Raw genomic sequence first — 19,931 nt, 5'->3', positions numbered from 1 at the left:
TGTGTGTGTGTGTGTGTGTGTGTGTGTGTGTGTGTGTGTGTGTGTGTCTGATGCATCCAGGATGCCGAGGAGAATGCCAGGAGCTTCAAGCACCTAATCAAGAATAGACCTGGCTAGGCAGTGATTACCAAGGGTTAGGTGGGAGGCAGGGATGAACAGGTGGAGAGGGGAGGATTTTGTCAGGGCAATGAAAATACTCTGTGTGCTACCCTAACAAGGGATACATGGCATTCTATATTTGTACAAACCCAGAGAGGGTACAACACCAAGAGTAACCCTAATGTTCACTATGGACTTTGGGGGATGATGATGGGTCTGTGGGGGTTCATCAATTATAACGACTGTTCCTGTCTGGTGGGGATGTTGCTAATGGGGGAGGCTGTGCGTGTGTTGGGGCGGGGGCAGATGGGAAATCTCTGCACCTTCCTCTCCATTTTGCTGTGAACCTAAAACTTCTCTAGAAAATAGTCTCAGAGAGTAAACATGATGATTTCCTCCCTCGGGGGTGGAAGGGTATGATGGGGCAGAGACTGTGTTGGGGGTGGTTGAGGAGCGCCCTCCCCAGGTGCCTTGTTGGTGATCCCGGGGCTCTGAGGAAGGTCTGTTCCTCTGAGATGAGCTACAGGAATAGAAAGGCATCAGTTAGAACCTGGAGCTGGCAGGGCTGCACTCGGGCAGACCTATCACTGAGGGGTGGGTTGAGAGCAGGAAAGAGCGGGAAAGAAATGTTGTTCTTGGTTATCACAGAAACTCATCTAGGGCACCTTGTCCCCACCCTGCCTCGCCCGTCCCCTCCCTCCCCTCAACTTGATAATGTGGCTTATCTTTGCTCGGGGAACATGCACTGAGGTGTGTGTAGGCATGAAACTCATAACCTCTGTCAGATGCTTTGTTTGTTCTGGAGCAGACTATAGTCAAGGATGGGCCTCCCCATCTGCTTCCCTGTGGCCCAAACACCTGCCCACCTGCCCAAACACTTGCATGGCCACACGTGGGCAAGCCTGAAATGGGGGTCCAAGGCCCTGTGGCAGGGGTGACGCCATGCTATCCAAGCAGGGAGGCTGCATTTCAGCCAACTCCTATCTGGCAGTGACTTGCTCACTCCTGGTAGTTCCTCAGAGGGCAGGAGGGCAGCTTGAGGATGACTCTTCTCACTTATTTGAATTTTTGCAATTTGCCTAAATCTTCTTAGGGGCCTCACTCCATGCTGAAATCCCCCATGTGAGTCTTCATTGGTTCTGATGTAATTGGTCTGGGCTGTGACCCATGCTGTGGGAATTTGTAAAGCTTCCTCAGATGATGCTCATGTAAGGGAAAGTGGGACTCACTGGCCCAGCTAAAGCATTTCTGGATCTGATGAGGATTAAATAGCCTGACCCTGAATCTCCTTATTGCCCTTGTCAGGGCAGGGATGACTTGGGAGAACAAAGAGAACAAAGATTCAATTAGGATGCTTCTGTCTGTGGCTCTTGCAGGAATGCTTCTTGTCTTCTCTCTACGGTTTTTAAGGGTAAATCCACCAGGTGACCAGTCTCTTCCCTTTTGAGCAAAGGATTTTTTTTTAAGATTTTATTTATTTATTTGAGAGAGAGAGAGAGAGAGTGAGAGAGAGAGCGCCCAAGAAGGGGTAGGGTCAGAGGGAGAAGCAGACTCCCGGCTGAGCAGGGAGCCCGATGTGGGACTCGATCCCGGGACTCCAGGATCATGACCTGAGCTAAAAGCAGTCACTTAACCAACTGAGCCACCCAGGCGCCCTGAGCAAAGGATTTAAAACAATTTTGACACAAATTAAAAATCCCAGATAATGTTGACAGATAAAATATGGAACACTCAGTTAAATTTGAGTTTGAGAAAACAATGAAATTTTTTTAGTATAAGTATATCCTATGCAACATCAAAGATATACTTACACTAAGAAATGATTCGATTTCAACTGGGCATCCTGTATTTTTACTCGATAAATCTGGTGACTGTATTAGATAGATTAATCAGAACTTTTTGTTACAGATGACAAAACCGAACTCTAAGTAATTCAAGCAAAAAAAAAAAAAAAGTAATGGGTTCATATCACTAAGAAGTCCATGTATTTGGGCTCTATTCAGATGTATCCAGGGACCTCTCTCCATGTTTCTTAGCTCTTCTTTGCTCCATCCAGGTTTTTTTTTTTTTAAACAGAAGGAAAGAAGACCCCCTAATGGCTTATGATCCCACTGGAAGACAGTCTCTCTGAGAGCTTCAGAAATAGGCAAGGCTATTCTGGCTTGAGCCACAGGTCTCTCACTGAATCACTGTGGCCAAGGAAGTTGAGTATTTGGTTTGCTGTGGTGTTGATCACATGCCCATGCCTAGACCCAGAGGGGTGGTCACCCTCTCCCCACCCCCCAAAATCACAGGGGATGGTGAGCTTTATGATAGCCCAGCTACGGGTGTTTTTCCAAAGAAAAGGATTTTGAACCAACACATGTGTACTCCATCCAAAGAGGAAATGCATTTCTTGATCATCCCAAACATGTGAGCATGACTGTCTAGGGAAGGGAGAACCTAAATTAGGATGGCTGTGAGGTCAGAGAGTAGGCAATTCTCTACTAAGGGTCTCTAAATGAGACTGTGTAGATGCTCAGTAGGTCCAGCAGCAGCACACACAACACCTTGCCTCCTGCTCTGCCAACCAGCAAGACCTTCTGCATGGAGAAGAGATGAGGAAGGTCATTAGTGTATCATTTAAGGGACTAGAGGGTCAATGCTGTGCTCAAAGGAAGCATCCTTCTTGCAGCTCTGTATAGCTCTCCAGCTACGAAAGTGGAGAGAAACCTGTCAATCTGCTATGGCTGAAGACACTCGCTTTTTTTTTTTTTGGCTGGGTACAGTATACTTTATTGATGGTACATGACAAGGTAGGGCTCCCCAAGCCCCTCCCCTTCTTCAGGGGGTCTGGGATGGAAACAGTGGAGGTCGGGAGATTCTCAATGTTTTGCGGGATTAAGTTGGGGCAGGGACTCTCCAGCAGCTGAGGGCCTCTCTCTTCTTCTTGCTCTCGCTGGGGCTGGTGGTCCAGGGGGCTCTTACTCCTTGGAGGCCATGTGGACCATAAGGTCCACCACCCAGTTGCTGTAGCCGAATTCATTGTCATACCAGGAAATGAGCTTGACAAAGTGGTCGTTGAGAGCAATGCCAGCCCCGGCATCGAAGGTGGAGGAGTGGGTGTCACTGTTGAAGTCGCAGGAGACGACCTGGTCCTCAGTGTACCCCAGGATGCCCTTGAGGGGGCCCTCTGACACCTGCTTCACCACCTTCTTGATGTCGTCGTATTTGGCAGCTTTCTCCAGGCGGCAGGTCAGATCCACGACGGACACATTGGGGGTGGGGACATGGAAGGCCATGCCAGTGAGCTTCCCATTCAGCTCAGGGATGACCTTGCCCACAGCCTTGGCAGCACCAGTGGAAGCAGGGATGATGTTCTGCGCAGCCCCTCGGCCGTCGCGCCACAGCTTCCCAGAGGGACCGTCCACAGTCTTCTGGGTGGCAGTGATGGCATGGACGGTGGTCATGAGTCCCTCCATGATGCCGAAGTTGTCATGGATGACCTTGGTCAGAGGAGCCAAGCAGTTGGTGGTGCAGGAGGCATTGCTGACAATCTTGAGGGAGTTGTCATACTTCTCGTGGTTCACACCCATCACGAACATGGGGGCGTCGGCAGAGGGAGCAGAGATGATGACCCTCTTGGCCCCGCCCTTCAAGTGGGCCCCAGCCTTCTCCATGGTGGTGAAGACCCCAGTGGACTCCACAACATACTCAGCACCAGCATCACCCCACTTGATGTTGGCGGGATCTCGCTCCTGGAAGATGGAGATGGACTTTCCATTGATGACAAGCTTCCCGTTCTCAGCCTTGACTGTACCGTGGCATTTGCCATGGGTGGAATCATACTGGAACATGTAGACCATGTAGTTGAGGTCAACGAAGGGATCATTGATGACGACAATATCCACTTTGCCAGAGTTAAAAGCAGCCCTGGTGACCAGGCGCCCAATACGGCCAAATCCGTTCACTCCGACCTTCACCATCGTGTCTCAGGGACGCGGCTGGCACTGCACCAGAATACACGGCTGTCTGTCGAACGGGGAGGAGCAGAGAGCTGACACCCGCTTCTAATGCTTGCATGACTCATCCACGTTCTCTTGACACTAACCAAGGTGACACCTGAAAATTCACTGGCTCCACAGGCAAGTGGGTACTTAGGCTCCTGAGGGAGCAGGAGATCAGCAGGAATGGCCCCATTCTGCTCTGTTCCATGAGCTTTCTGTTCATGTGTCTCATGTTTGAGTTCTCAACTATTCCACCAGAGTGGATAGGCTGCTGGAAGGTAGGCATTCTTCATTCTTCTACAGAGTCCATACAGGGCTTTGTTGAACGTTTTAAGTTACTAGAAGGATGGGGAAGAGGCTCTTTTACCCTCTTGTCTCCAGTTATGTGAATCAGCATTCCCATTTAACATACCTCTCCATCAAGAGGTGCATATCAGAATCAACTTTTTCAAACGAAATTGCCTAACTCATACTTCAAGAAATTCTGACTGAGAAGATTGAGATGTAGGGTTGAATTGGGATTTTTGCTTTCGAAGAACTCCACCAGTAAGTCTGATAAACTCTCTTCTTCCCACAAACCAACTTCAATTGAAAATAGTTTGAAATTAATTCTCTTCAATTGCTTGGAATATCCGAACTAAGTCTAGAACAACGATGCCTGTGGTTTGATTTCAACACATCCTCAACACTATGGTCTACCACAATTGTGATGGAAATAATTTAACGGAAATGTGAGCCAACCTAAAGTTGCATGCTACTAACCAATTCTAGTTTTATATTTAGAACTACTTTCATGAAGACACAAAGAGATTCTAGAAAAAAAATTTTTTTCCCATTCCTCTTCTGGTGGCGTAGGTGTAGTTCCAACACAGCTTGGTGGTAGAATTCCCATCACTTTCTCTCCTAACTCTAGGAAAACATGTTGTGACAGTAATCCTCGTGATTATTTTGGGGTGGAACTGCCATTGCCCAATTTAACACAGATATTAAACATGATGAATGAATGAATGCTCTCATTGTTTTATCTCCCGTTACAATGAATAAGAATTAGATCCTGCCCAGTGAAGCCAAAAGGAATGGGGAGCTGAGAAGCAGAAGTCTGAGTAATAGCAGTATGGATTGCTAGGCTGGTAGGAAACAGAATAGGTGAGAGCTTGGAGACCCTCCCACACCTGTGATGTAGATGCCACCTATTGAACTCCAGTGTCCTAATGACCAGCCACCATAGAAGAGCTTTCTTCAACACAAGTCTCTTGCATGCCCATCCTACTAAACTCCAGGTAAACCACTCTTCTCAAGAGCCAGTGGAAAAATAACAAAACTCTATGGCTATATTGTATAGATCCTTTGGCCCAGTCCTTAGGTCTTAAATGAAAACAAGTCAAAACTATTCACAAAGGGACCCCTCCTTCCCCAACTCTTCACATCCCAACCCCCGCCCTCAAACAAAAGCACTATTTTCCAGTCAAGCAAAGTTTCCACATTAAAGGTTTATATATGAGGATATTAACATCCAACCAAATCTATTTTCAGATTCCTATTTTAACTGAAATGATAATACTTTATAATTAAAAAAAATCCCATTGACTTTCTTCTCCAGCAGTGGAAATTCTTCCACTGAAATAAGGCTATATGCCTCCCTACACCCTTCAATGGAATCTCAACTCACTGTCTAAAGAAGCCATTCACAGGCCTAAAACTTGTCTGAAGGCTTAAGATATACCTTCAAAACAACTGAAAATTTTCTTATTCTATATCTTAATAGATCTGGGATTATTTTAATGTAAAATAATTATTGGGAAAGCTGAATTAAACATAGGTGATACCATATAGCCTTATGTCAGGGTTATAAAATGTTAAGAACATAGACTCTTACAAATATATAGTTTTTTCACTGCCTTACAAGTTATGACAATTAGTTACTAAGAAAGCTGCCCAGAATATTGCTGAAGAGTTGGTATGGTATGTTTGGGGTCATTTTTGGTGTAAATTTCCTGAGACCATGAAGTTGATGGTAGACTGAAAAAGTACCCGATCCACTATATCTTTTCCCATCTTGCAAAGTCTTTTATTAATTAATTATACAAGCTCCATGCCCAGTGTGGAGCTCAATGCAGGGCTTGAACTCATGACCCAAACTTCACATCAGGACCTGAGCTGAAATCAAGAGTCAGATGCTTAACTAACTGAGTCACCCAGGTGCCCCACAAAGCCTTCATTAAGAACATTTTCCACCATTTGGGAGTTTGAGTCCCCACATACATGTCCCCAGATGCCCCTCAGGTCAGGCCCAAAAAACAATTAAATCCCTAAAAAAAGAAAAAAATCTGTAAGGGAAGATTTTTCCTGGGTCCTTAGATAGGGTCACTAATTTTACTATCAATGCAATGATTTTTGCTACACATCAATTAAGAATCCCAATCAATGAAGAACACTAGTTCTTTCAACCCTTTCTCTTCATCTAACTCCTAAACCTTTCTTCATCGCAGGGATCTTGTCATGTTGAGTTCTTCCTAAATGTGGCTTTGCCTTGAAATCATTGAACATATTCTGACATGAAAACCTATCTGTCTATATAAGCCAATCTGGATATTTTTTTAAAATGTATTGTCACTTTTAAGCAGTGGCGTACTGTTAAACCTGTTCTCCGGGAAAAGAAAAACATCCTGGATTGTTGGCTGGTTATAGTGGTGTGAATATTCCCTCTAAGGCTGATTTCAAGCTACCAACATGCCTCACTGAGTATGGAGGTGGGGAGAGCCCACACAACAGGCTCTCACAAGTTGTCTCCAACACACCACTAGGTGTTAACCTACACGCATAAAGATATATACCACCTCTACACATAATTTAACAAATACCTGTAAAGAGAAGTCCTGCATAGCTCCACCAGGGTCGGAGAAGTAGATCATGGCCAGCACCTCAAAAGTCTACCACATGATCTTTCCCACTTATGATGCCCTTATTATCCATTAGAGTTAACCATATCCTCATTTCCATGGCGTTCTGAAATTGGCCATGGTAAAAATATTTATATCCTGGAAATTAGCAAATGCTACAAATCAGGGCCTTCTCCCCCTGTTGTTAAACACCTGCCAGCATGCTACTGCATATACTATATTTATTCATTCTACAGTAAATATTTGGTTTGTTTCTAGATTTTACCTAAGAACAGTCTCTTACACACGTACTGGTAGATACATTTCCGAAGGTTAAGATATCCCCCCAGGGGGGGAAATTAAGTCATAGGATATGTACATGTTCAATTTTAGTTAATGTCAAATAAAGTTCTACAATGTTTGTACCAATTTACATAGAAACCCAGCAGCTTTGTTGAGATATTACTCAGTACCCTTGCCATCCCCTGGTATCACCATACTTTTAAACTTTTGTCAAAATAGTGGTTGTACACTTATACATCATCATGGTTTTAAGTTGAGTTTTCCTGATTTCTGATAAAGTTGAATACCTTTCCTTAAGTTATTTGGCCCATTTGAGTGTTCTCTTTTGTAAAGTACTTGTTAAAGCCTTGACAAGTTTTTTACTCTTTCTGTTACTAATTTTCACATTTCTTTATTCTGGATATTCTAATATAAGTATCTAATTCTATAAATTCCCCTCTTTCTTTTTTTAGGATTTTATTTATTTATTTAAGAGAGAGAGAGAGCATGAGAAGGGGGGAGTGTCAGAGGGAGAAGCAGACTCCCTGCTGAGCAGGGAGCCCAATGGGGGACTCCATCCCGGGACTCCAGGATCATGACCTGAGCCGAAGGCAGTCGCTTAACCAGCTGAGCCACCCACGTGCCCTCCCTCTTTCTTTTTGATCTCTTCCTGAAGTTTGTTAGCATAATTGCCGTGCCATTAACAAAAACACCTTGTTCATGGTTAATATGGGCACGTTAAAACAGACTTTCTATTTATTGTGATGTGTGCGTGAATTTTGCCTGACAAACTTCAACCCTCTGTAATTACCTCATTTCTCTTGATCCTGAGCTATAATCCAAAGATGGAGTATAGAGATTCTGTTTCTCTGAGGCCCAAAGAGGCAGGGAGAAGGGAGGGAAAACTCTGCTTAGGTTGTGCATGGGATCTCGTGCTCTACTCTCCTACCTCAAATACTTTTGAACGTCTTGGGTCCAGTCTGTCTAGCCAGTGTATTTCATTCTCTTTGATTCTAGAAATGTCTGTAACTCAGCATAGTATACTGGAAGATAGCATATCCCAAATACCCTTTCTACGTCTGCTAAGGTTCCAAAAGGAAGCAAAGATTACCATGTAATCAAAAGACGAATGTCTTAGTCTGCTCAGGCTGCTATAACAAACTGCCATAGACTAAGTGGCTGAAAACAAAACAAAACAAAACATTTTTTTGCAGTTCTGGAGGCTGGGATCCAAAATCAAGGCACCAGCAGATGGTGTCCAGTGAGAGCCCATTTCATAGATAGCTGTCTTCTTCCTGTTTCTTTATATTGCAGAAAGGGCAAGAGAACTCTCTAGTGTTTATAAGGACACTAATCCCATTCTTTGGCCCACCACCCCACTAATGTTCTCCCTACCTGCATGGACAGGAAAAGCTCAGTACACCTACTTGCCCCAGCCAATGAGAAGAGAGAAGTGATGGGCAAGTGGCTCCCATTTCAGTGTCCAACCAGAATTGTATATATCGCTTCCACTCACTTAGCTGGACAGAACTTAGATATATGGTTACATCTGGGTTGCAGGGAAGGCTGGGAATTGTAGTCTTTAGCTGAGGATCCAAAACTTGAGTTCTACCAATAAAAGAAAGAAGGGAAGAAGGTCTGTGGGGAGTCAAGTGTCTTTTCCACAGGTCCTCAATCAGGTTGCCTGGTGACAACATTCTGAGATCACCAGGGAAGTGACTTACTCTGGCTTCTATCTCTGGTCTCACTTTCCCCAATAAGTATTTTTCTCCCCTTCCTGTTTCTGCCCTTATTCCCTTCTCTGGTTCTTCTGCCCCTTTGAGATGTCAGGCCTTCATATTAGTTCAGATAAATTCAGAGCCCACAAGACTCTCTAAAGTAGAGATTGTCTTGATTGTCTCTAAGGATTGTCTTGATGCAGATCGAACCTACAGTGTTCTGTGACTTTAGTCCTTTGGCTTGGTGAGTAATAAAAATGCTCATTTTCATCTTCCTAGTATTTGGGGTCTGGCCAGGGAAAATAAAGCTGCCTGGCAGGAGGGAAGAGAGACCAGAGAATGGGGTTGGCTCACCTATAAGAGAAGGTGTTGATCACCAGTTCTTAAGGTTATGGTCACTTCAAGGGGCTTCAAGTTACCACCGCAGTTAAGAACCACTGGCCTAAGTTATATATAGGGAGAATACATTTCCATTTTGCAAATTTGACTGCTAAGCTGGTAGACAGAGATGGCAAATCCCTTTGACCCATCAGTGACTATGTCTCAACTCTGACAGCTCAGAACAATATCACCTTGCCCTAGAAGCCTTCTATAAATGTTTGTGCACCCTAAAAGACCATTTTGGGTATGAGATAGAAACCAGAATCCTGTAATAATCCAGTTGCCTGGGGATGAAAAGCACAACAGTGAATCTGATTTTTATTTCAATTGCTACATCTATCAGCTTACCCTCTGCCCTCTCTTCTGAGCAACTTCTCTTGTCACCCGGGCCATATTGAATGCCCTGAAATTGTTGCCAATAGTAGGGGGTAAGAGGACAGATGGAGAATTTGGTGATAGTTTACAGAGGGCCTTGAACACCCTGGAGTCGTTCCCATTTCTAAATCCTCTCTTTTGTGTGCCTCCCTTTATAGAGTGAATAATCATGCGTGAGGGCAGTCATCTTTGGAGGGATATGGGCATATTGAGAAGAGAGGGAAACCTTCACAGACCGTACCTCCACTGAACACCCTTACCCCCAACCTCTAGCTTTTTTTCTCCTCAACATTTTAGATTTCTCTTTGTTCTTTACATGCCAACTCTGTATCTCCTTTGACTGGTGTGACCACTAAAAATCATCTCAATGTTCGGCTTCCAAGACTCTGTTCTTATTTATCCTTCTATCATTCTGAAAGCAATTTATCTGCCTCCTTACAGTCACTTCACACCAAAGAGGCCAGTGCACAGCTCTCCTCTTGTGGCTCTTCTCCCAGTTACAATCTCTACTAAGAAGAATTTCACCTCTCCTTTGCATAACAAGGACTCTCAAATACACTACATGCAGGGCTCAAAGTGTGGTCTGAGAAGAGACCACGAGAGAAAAATACAGAAAGTGAGTGTAAGCATCTAGAAAGGTTTTAGCAAGTTGACATTGCTACAACATCTGAGTCAGTTATTTTGAGCTTTGCATGCTATTTCCCATTACCAGCCCCCTTCCAGTTGCTAAAGTGGATCCTGGAGTTGCTAAAGCAGTGTGGCAGAATGATTATCCACATGGCAGGCAAGTTCTTACTACATTATAAAAGCAACACATAGGATGTAGGATGACCTGTGTCTTGGTTTGTCTGGGACAGTCCCAGTTTAAAACTAGTGTCTCAGCTGAAGTATGTTCAAGTATCCCTTTCACACTCAGCATCCCAGATTGGACAATTATACGGTCACCCTACTTGATCCCTGTCCATAAGGAATGCCCGCTCCTTGCCCCAAATCTCATAATAAGCAGCCACAGTGATTTCAGGAGAGGCTGGAGAAACTTTTCATCCAATCCAAATACATTTTTAACTCAGGAATCTAATCCAGTGTTTTTGTAAACTCCTTGTGCCTTGTGAATAATATACCAATCATCACCGAGAAATCCCCTCAATGAGCTTAAAGAGCCGTACTCAATAAGCAACTTGATGCCATGAGACTTCACAGGTTGCAAGGAGATGGAAAAGGGTGTTGCTTTCTTTTCACTCTGAATTGACTGGTGTTTTCTGTAAATGACGAATGGGTTTGTCCTGACCTGTAGTTACTGCCTACATGGTCTCACTGGGAAGGCCCTGGAAATCCAACTTGCCTACAAACATATCTACCCCTTAACCTGTTACTATGTCTAAAGCCCAGCATTTGTATCAACATGGATGGAACTGGAGATGATGCTGAGTGAAGTAAGTCAAGCAGAGAAAGACAATTATCATATGGTTTCACTTATTTGTGGAATGTAAGGAATAGCAGGGAGGACATTAGGAGAAGGAAGGGAAAAATGAAGGGGGGAGATCGGAGGGGGAGACGAACCATGAGAGACTATGGACTCTGAGAAACAAACTGAGGGCTGCAGAAAGGGAGGTGGGGGGGGGATGGGTTAGCCCGGTGATGGGTATTAAGGAGGGCACATGTTGTAATGAGCACTGGGTATTATATGCAAACAATGAATCATGGGACACTACATCAAAAACTAATGATGTACTGTATGGTGACTAACATAACATAATTTAAAAAAAATAAAATTCTTACCTTCAGGACTGTCCTTTCTGTTAAATTTGGGAGCAGATCTCTGTTTAAATGCAAATACCGTAGTCTAGAGAGCTAAACCCCAAGAACACCTTAGTGCTGGGCCTCAGAGCCCTGGGAGAATGGAACACGGATATTTTAAAAGGGATGCAAGTCAAAAAACACAGCAATAGAACACTTGTTGAGGCAGACAGGACCAGGGCATCCACTAACGTGGGTGCTGATGTGGTGGAAGGCCATTGGGTATCAAGAGAGAAAGTGAGGATGCATCATCTCTACTCCATAATTTGGCCCATCATTGGCCTGAGGTCACTGAATGTAGGAGAATGCCAAGTGCAACTGTGCTGCTCTCTGAGAAATCTAGCTAGGCCCAAAGTTAAAACAAAAGGTTTTAAATAAGTACCCCTACCTTCAACAGAGAGTTGCCAAGGAAAGACTCCAATGCTTGAGGCTTTGATAGAAAATACCACTCCACCCCCTTTACCTCTGCCTTGTTACCATCAAAAGAGAAATGAAAGGGGGAAAAATGGAAGTTGTGGTTACCTTGGTGGGCCATAGGTGTTCACAGTGGTGAACTGTCTGTAGGGGTGAAGAGGTGTGTCTTGCCTTCACAGAGGCCAAGTGGCAAAGATTAAGCAATAAGCAAGAAAGAGACTCGCATTTCTATTTTCCAGTTGAACTTTGGTTTGGGTACCTGCCAGTTGGGCTCCCCATCCCAGGGAAGGACACATTTTAGTTAACCCTGCCAAAGAATGGCTAATCCCAATCCATGATGTCTAACCATGGTTGGCTTTTTGTAGTATGAGAAGTACCTAGCAGAGCTTTGTGCGTTTTTTTTCTCCCAGGTTTGGCCTTTAGCTGAAATTCTGGGCCAAGAAAAGTCTCCATCAACACTTCTTGACACTGATCTTTGATCTCTCCAATCCTCCTCAACTGCCATTATTTCTAGCAACTGAACTGGGGAATTAAGGCTTTCCCCACTTGAGCAGCATGTGGGAAGCAGGGCCTGAAATGAGCCATGAGGACATTTAGAAGGCCGACACTAATGATACCCTGGCTCCAAACAGGGCAGGCAGGTGCGAGGTGGGCACAGAGCTTATAGCAAGGAAGATGGTGGATCAACAAGCCCGGGAGCATGGCAGGAATGGCTGTATGCCTGGTGGACTCTGGGGAGTAGAGAGATTTTATGGCCAGCTTGGAGCAGAGGACATGGAGAAGAGCCCCAAGCCCTTAATGTCTGCCAAACTTGGCTAGCACTCAGTGATGCTGGCAGGCCCAGCTAGAAATCTGTTTACCCAAAAGGAACGAAGCATCAGATAAGCATTGTGGTGGAAGAGAGCCATGAGTCTTCATCTAAATTTTGCAATTAGAGGGAGACACAAAGCTGATTTAATGGAACATGAGGCTGTGGTGAAACTCTGGTGAATCTGAGGCAGAAATTTGGGTCTGGGGTGAAACCTTGTTTAGTTTGTGGAGACATGATCCCAGGGGAAAGCACTCTGTGGCCAGAGTTTTAGAACAATCGGGGTTGACTTAGAATTAGGCCACAGACTTAGGAATTTGGTATTCTTTGCTTTTTTTCCTCCCTGATTTTTTAGGCTACAGACATAAGAATTTGGTATGCTTTGCTTTTTTTGTCCCCTTGATTTTTTTTCTTTTGGATTTTATTTGTGTTTGGTAGAAAAAGACTCATAAACTGGCAAATTCTTCCTTCTCTTAGCAATATGGGTTCCACTAGGGGATGAGAATGACTGAGAAGTGGGCATTGTGGTTTTTATGAAGGTATTCCTCAGAGTTCTCCAGAGAAACGGAACCAATGGGATGTATGAATAGATCTAAAAGGAGATTTACTATAAGATATTGGCTGTATCTCTATATCTCTGTTTAGAAAGAGAGTTATTATAAGATATTGGTTCATGCTATTAAGAAAGCAGAAAAGTCCACGCTCTGTCTTGTGTAAGCTGGAGAACCGGGGGTGTAGTTCCAAGGCCAGAGAGCCAGTGGAATAGATTCCAGTCCAAACTTGCAGGTCTGGGGACCAGAAGTACTAAAGGTAAGAGGAAGACCCCTTCCTACTGCCCTCCCACTCACCCTTTTGCTTCAGTTTTTTAAAACACTAACAGCGTTCTTGCCCCCGAGAAGCAGCTGTTTCCTGTCCCCAGCCACTGAAATCAGTGCAGCTCTAACCATCTCCTAGGAATAGAATTCATATTTGTAGACCTCCGTGAGAACGGTGTTGGAAGGGGGCCTCGATGGGCGGCGTGGGGCTCCGACATTAACTGCTGCAATGGACTACAGGGGGGTGACGCTGGCATTCCCCTGTGCAAATGCCTTTTATGTGGGGACACTCCCAAGTGGCGACTAGAGCTAAGGCAGAACTAACTTTCAGTTCCATGTGGAACCCGAGCAGCAGCCTTCCTCCGTTTCAAGGCTCCCCTCTTCCCAGTACATATGGTGAAGATGTAGGTGTTAGTTTTAGTTTCTCCTGAGAGCACTGGAGGCCAAACTCCTGGAGTCTGAAAGCTCTCCCATCCCTCCAGGGTCCCACTTTCCTGCTGCCTGTAACAGGATGCCATTCTCTGCTCCCGGGTACCCGTGGAAGGAGGGATACGGGGCCCGCCACAGTTCCCCTCCTTGTCCCTCACATTAGGGTCCATACCAGCACCATACGAAGCTCTTCAATGGAGCTGAACATCTTTTTAATAACATCCTGCCTCCACACAATGCCTCATCAGGTTTGACATGATGACATGGGCGAGAGCCACCAAATAAGACTTCCCTCATAGTGGACAGAAAAATGCCCCAGAATTTAATCCTCTGTGGACGATAAATTACTGCCTCAAGAATGAGGTATTTCTTCATGTACTGGTATGGAGCGATCTCTAATACAGAGTTTTTTCCTTTTTTTTTAAATTGTTATTTTATGTTATGTTAGTCACCATACAGTACATCATTAGTTTTTGATGTAGTGATCCATGATTCATTGTTTGTGTATAACACCCAGTGCTCCACGCAGAACGTGCCCTCCTTAATACCCATCACCAGGCTAACCCATCCCCCACACCCCTCCCCTCTAGAACCCTCAGTTTCTCAGAGTCCATAGTCTCTCATGGTTCGTCTCCCCCTCCGATTTCCCCCCTTCATTTTTTCCTTCCTACTTTTTTTCCTAACATATAATGTGTTATTTGTTTCAGAGGTACAGGTCTGTGATTCGTCAGTCTTACACAGTTCACAGCACTCACCTTAGCACATACCCTCCCCAACGTCCATCACCCAGCCACCCACCCCTCCCACCCCCCACCACTCGATTTTTAAGTAAAAAGTCAAAACGCAGAGTAGTATGCTGTGTGAATGTGTCTGTATGAAAGATTACACAAGAAACTGGTAATTTGGTCTGTTCCCAAGAGGAAACCAGAATGATCGGGAGATTCAGGTAAGACCTCTCCATATACATCTTTTGCTACCTTTTGGATTTGGAATCATGTGAATGTATTACCAAATCAAAAATTAAAAATGAAGTTCTCAGTTTCTGTTTAACATACTTTGAGTTGGGTTTTCTGTCATTTGCAACCAAGGCATCCTGACTGAGATATCTTTACTGATATATATATTGATATATACATTTATATTTATATTTAGTTTGTTTCCATCTATGAGGCAAATGTCTCTTCCTCACATGTGAAATTCTCATGGTTAACTTAGTTCTTTTTGCTTCCTTAGTGAGTTCTGTATGGGTTTCTCAATGTTTCTACTGGCTCCCTGGTGCCCTTTACTAAACAGTTTGGGTACTTAAATGGAATTTCATCCTAGGGTGTAGGGATAACATATAAATTGTATGCTAGATATGACTTTCCTCCAAGTCTAAAAGGAAAGTAGTTAAAATTGAAGCCTTCCTAGGGGATCCCTTAATAGCACATTCCATTTCCTGCCCATTTCCCAAAGTACTTCATCGCTATCATCATCCACCCTGTGGGACTCTTTGCTAACCTAGAGTGCGTATTACAATACCTTAACATCTAGCAAGGGCTCTCAACATAGAAGCTCTCATTAGCATTGCTTCTCTGCAATTAGCTTTTTGGCTAAGAGAATCCTTGGGAATGAGATAGCTCAAAGTTCACAAGCCTCGTTCCATCACCTACTAGCTATATGAGTGAGAGGAAGTTAGCCTTCCTGGGTTTTATTTTATTTTTTTATCTGTAAAATGAGGCTCCATTTTATATCTGTAAATACTTGATCCAGGATGGTTGTGTGGATTCAATGAGATAACATAGTTTGAAAATCACTTAACCCAGAACCAGCTGCAGAGTCAATAATAGCCCAACCCTCATACGATGAGGTCTCTTAATGTGGACCATGAGCCATTAGCCATTGTTGTGTATTCAAGAACAGTTTTCGGCCAGTCAGAGGGCAGCTCTTCAATGGAGCTGAACATCTTTTTAATAACATCCTGCCCTTACTCTAGCCTTCACTCTCCATCTCCCAATATCTGTTTTAGGAAAGAAATACTTGGTAATATCAAATGAGGCCATCTGCCCTAAATTAAGTTTTTAAGCATTTAATTTGGCTCTACTTTGAAAAGGACTAAATGTCTCCCAAGAGATCTGAGAAGTATTTTTCTTTGGGAAATATACAATTTTGTTTTCCCAGTGCCCTTAGGTTGGCTATTCAGGAAGCATTATATTTTTGGATTCAACAATTAAAACTTAAGCTCTAGCTCAATGTTAAAACAAGAAGGGCTTCCTACACCTTCTCTTTTTTTTTTTTCTTTACTGAGATGTAATTGACATTATAACACTGGGTTTAGCTGTATAACATAATTATTTGATATATGTATATACTGCAAAATGTTTGCTACAATGAGTTTTTTTTTTTTTTTGACCACAAGAATTACAAATATATTTAAATCTCAGACCTGGGAAATGGACTATACACAGCCTTCTAGGGGAGAAGAGAAACGCCTTAAATGTTCTGACAGCACTGCACCTTTGGCTTGTTTTCAGTGGTTGGTGGAACATGAATAGGAACCACATTGTTGCTTGGAGACATGTCATTTTCACGTCTGACATTTGCTTCTGGGAAACAATGCGGTATATCTCTGTCAGAATTGTCTGAAAAGCAGCTTCTACATTTGTAGAGTCTACAGCGGAAGTCTCAATGAATGACAAACCATTCTTTTCTGTAAAAGCTCTTGCTTCATCTGTAGGAACTGCCCTGAGATGACGCAAATCACTCTTACTGCCCACAAGCATGATAACAATGTTACTATCAGCGTGATCTCTCAGTTCTTTCATCCAAACCACATATAGGTATAATTTTTCATATTATGACAAGACTTTTAAGATCTACTCATTTAGTAACTTTTTTTAAGATTTTATTTATTTGACAGAGAGAGAGAGATAGCAAGAGCAGGAACACAAGTAGGGGGAGTGGGAGAGGGAGAAGCAGGCTTCCCGCTGAGCAGGGAGCCCGATGTGGGGCTCGATCCCAGGACCCCGGGATCATGACCTGAGCCGAAGGCAGACGCTTAACTGGCTGAGCCACCCAGGCTCTCCACAATTACTAACTTTCAAATGTACAATACAGCATTGTTAATGATAGTCATCATGCTGTGTGTTATATTCCCAGGGCTTATTTATCATATAACTGAAGATTGTACCTTTTGACCATCTTCACCCATTTGCCCACCCTCTTTATCCAGCCTCTGACTACCAACAGTCTGTTCTGTATAACTGTAAGTTTGGGATTTCATAGATGTAATGTATGGTGATTAACATAACATAATAAAAAAAAGAAGTATAGTTGATACACAATGTTGCATTAGTTTCAGGTGTAAAGTACAGTGATTCAATAGGTATATATATATATTATGCTGTGCTCACCACATGTGTAGCTACCATCTGTCACCATACAATGCTATTACAGTACCATTGACTATATTTCCTGTGCTGTACTTTTTACTCCTGTGATTTACTTATTCCATGACCAAAATTCTGTATCTCCCACTCCAATCGCCTATTTTGCCCATTCCACCAACCCCCTCCCCTCTGGCAACCATCAGATTGTTCTCTGTATTTATGCAACTGTATTTGCATTTTGTTTGTTTATTCATTGGTTTTTTGGATTGCACATTAAGTGAAATTATATATATGGTATTTGTCTTTCTTAATCTGACTTACTTCACTTAGCATAATACCCTCTAGGTCCATCCATGTTGTTGCAAATGGCAAGATCTCATCCTTTTTTATGGGTAATACTCCATTGTGTGTGTGTGTGTGTGTGTATAAAGATGTGATATATCACATCTTTATCCATTCATCTATTGATAGACACCTAGGTTGCTCCCATATCTTGGCTTCTAAATAATGCTGCAACACGGGGGTGCATATATTTTTCAAATTAGTGTTTTTGCATTCTTTGAGTAGATATCCGCTAGTGGAATTACTTGCTGGTATGGTACTTCTGTTTTTAATTTTTTGAGGAAACTCCATACTGTTTTCACAGTGACTGCACTAATTTACATTCACACCAGCAGTGCATAAGGGTTCCCTTTCCTCCCTATCTTCGCCAACACTTGTTATTTCTTCTCTTTTTGATAATAGCATTCTAACAGGTATAAGGTGATATTTCCTATGGTTTTCATTTGCATTTACCTGGTTATTATTGATATTGAGCATTTTTTCATGTATCTGTTGGCCATCTACATGTCGTCTTTGGAGAAATGTCTATTCAAGTCTTCTGCCCATTTGTTAATTGGACTGGTTTTATTCGTGTTGAGTTGTATATGTTCTTTATATGTTTTGGATATTAACTGCTTGTGGGATATATCATTTGTCGATGTCCTTTCCCATTCAGCTTGTTGCCTTTTCAATTTATTGATGGTTTTCTTCACTGTGCAAAAAAGCTTTTTATTTTAATGTAGTCCTGATAGTTTATTTTTGCTTTTGTTTCCCTTGTCTGAGGCTACTTATCTAGAAAAATGTTGCTATGGCTGATGTCAGTTACTGCCTATGTTTTCTTTAGGAGTTTTACAGTTTGTGGTCTTACAGTTAGATCTTTAACCCATTTTTGAGTTTATTTTTGTGTATAACGTGAGAAAATGGTCCAGTTTCATTCTTTTACATTTAGCTGTCCACTTTTCCCAGAACCACTTATTGAAGAGACTATCTTTTCCCCATTGTATATTCTTGTCTCTTATGTCACAAATGAATTGACCACATAAGCATGGATTTATTTCTAGCCTCTCAATTCTGCTCCATTGATCTATGTCTATGTTTGTGTCATGTACCATACTGTTTGGTTACTACAACTTTGTAGTATATCTTGAACTGTGGGATTGGGATACCTCCAGCTTTGTTCTTCTTTCTCGAGATGCTTTGCCTATTCCAGGTCTTGTGTGGTTCCATACAAATTTTAGGATTATTTGTTACAGTTTGGTGAAAAATGCTATTGGTATTTCAATGGGGATTGCATGGAATCTGTAGTTTGCTTTGGGTAGTATGAACATTTTAACAATGTTAATTCCTCCAATTCATGAATATGGAGTATCTTTCCATTTGTGTGTGTCCTATTCAATTTCTTTCATCAGTGTTGTATAGTTACCAAAGTACAGGTTGTTCATCTCCTTGATTAGGTTTATTCCTAGGTATTTTATTCTTTTTGGTGCTGTTGCAAATGGAATTGTTTACTTAATTTCTATTTCTGCTACTTTGTAATTAGTGCTTAGAAATGCAACCAACTTCCGTGTATTAATATTGTATCCTACAACTTCACTGAATTCATTGATACTTCTAATGGTTTTTTTGGTGGGGTCTTTCGCGTTTTCTAAATATAGTATCATGTCATCTGCAAATAGTGACCAATTTGAATGCCATCTATTTCTCTGTTTTGTCCGATTGCAAGGCTAAGACTTTCCAATCTATGGTAATAAAATTGATGACATTGGACATCCTTGTGTTTTTCTTGACCTTAGAGGAGAAGCTCTGTTTTTCACCACTGAGTAGGATGTTATCTGTGGGATTTTCATATAAAGGCTTTATTATGTTATGTTCCCTCTAAACCCCCTTTGTTACAAGTTTTTTTAATCATAAATAGATGTTGAATCTTGTCTAATGCTTTTTCTGCATCTATTGAGATGATCATATGATTTTTGTCCTTTGTTTTGTTGACGTGGTATATCACAGTGACTTGCAAATATTGAACCATCCTTGTATCCCTGGAAGAAATCCCACTTGATCATGATGAATGATCCTCTCAGTGTATCATACAGTTTACTAATATTTTGTTGAAGATTTTTGCATTTATGTTCATCATAGGTGTTGTCCTGTTTTTGTTTTTGTAGTGTCTGTCTGATTTATGTATCAGAGTAATGCTGGCCTCAGATGATGTATTTGGAAGCTTTCCTTCCTGTTCTATTTTTGGAGTAGTTTTAGGAGAAT

General features: G+C 42.6%; 1 protein-coding gene across 1 annotated transcript; it reads right to left on the bottom strand.

The window, feature by feature from the left end:
* Window positions 1-3,035: 3,035 nt before the first annotated feature.
* LOC112810021 (glyceraldehyde-3-phosphate dehydrogenase-like) lies at window positions 3,036-4,117 on the bottom strand. Its single transcript, XM_025853470.2, has one exon. The coding sequence runs from the start codon at window positions 4,062-4,064 to the stop codon at window positions 3,063-3,065; it is 1,002 nt and encodes a 333-aa protein (XP_025709255.1). The 5' UTR covers window positions 4,065-4,117; the 3' UTR covers window positions 3,036-3,062.
* Window positions 4,118-19,931: the final 15,814 nt, after the last annotated feature.

Source organism: Callorhinus ursinus, unplaced genomic scaffold, assembly GCF_003265705.2.
Source record: "Callorhinus ursinus isolate GAN/ISIS: 27379988/994484 unplaced genomic scaffold, GSC_fseal_2.0 scaffold36, whole genome shotgun sequence".
Lineage (NCBI taxonomy): Eukaryota > Metazoa > Chordata > Mammalia > Carnivora > Otariidae > Callorhinus > Callorhinus ursinus.
The sequence above is the reverse complement of the archived record's forward strand: the minus strand, read 5'-3'. Positions and strand labels throughout refer to the sequence as shown.

Bases quoted from the DNA above. Each gene is read 5' to 3' on its own strand.
- LOC112810021 (XM_025853470.2), bottom strand. From the start codon at position 4,064: ATGGTGAAGGTCGGAGTGAACGGATTTGGCCGTATTGGGCGCCTGGTC.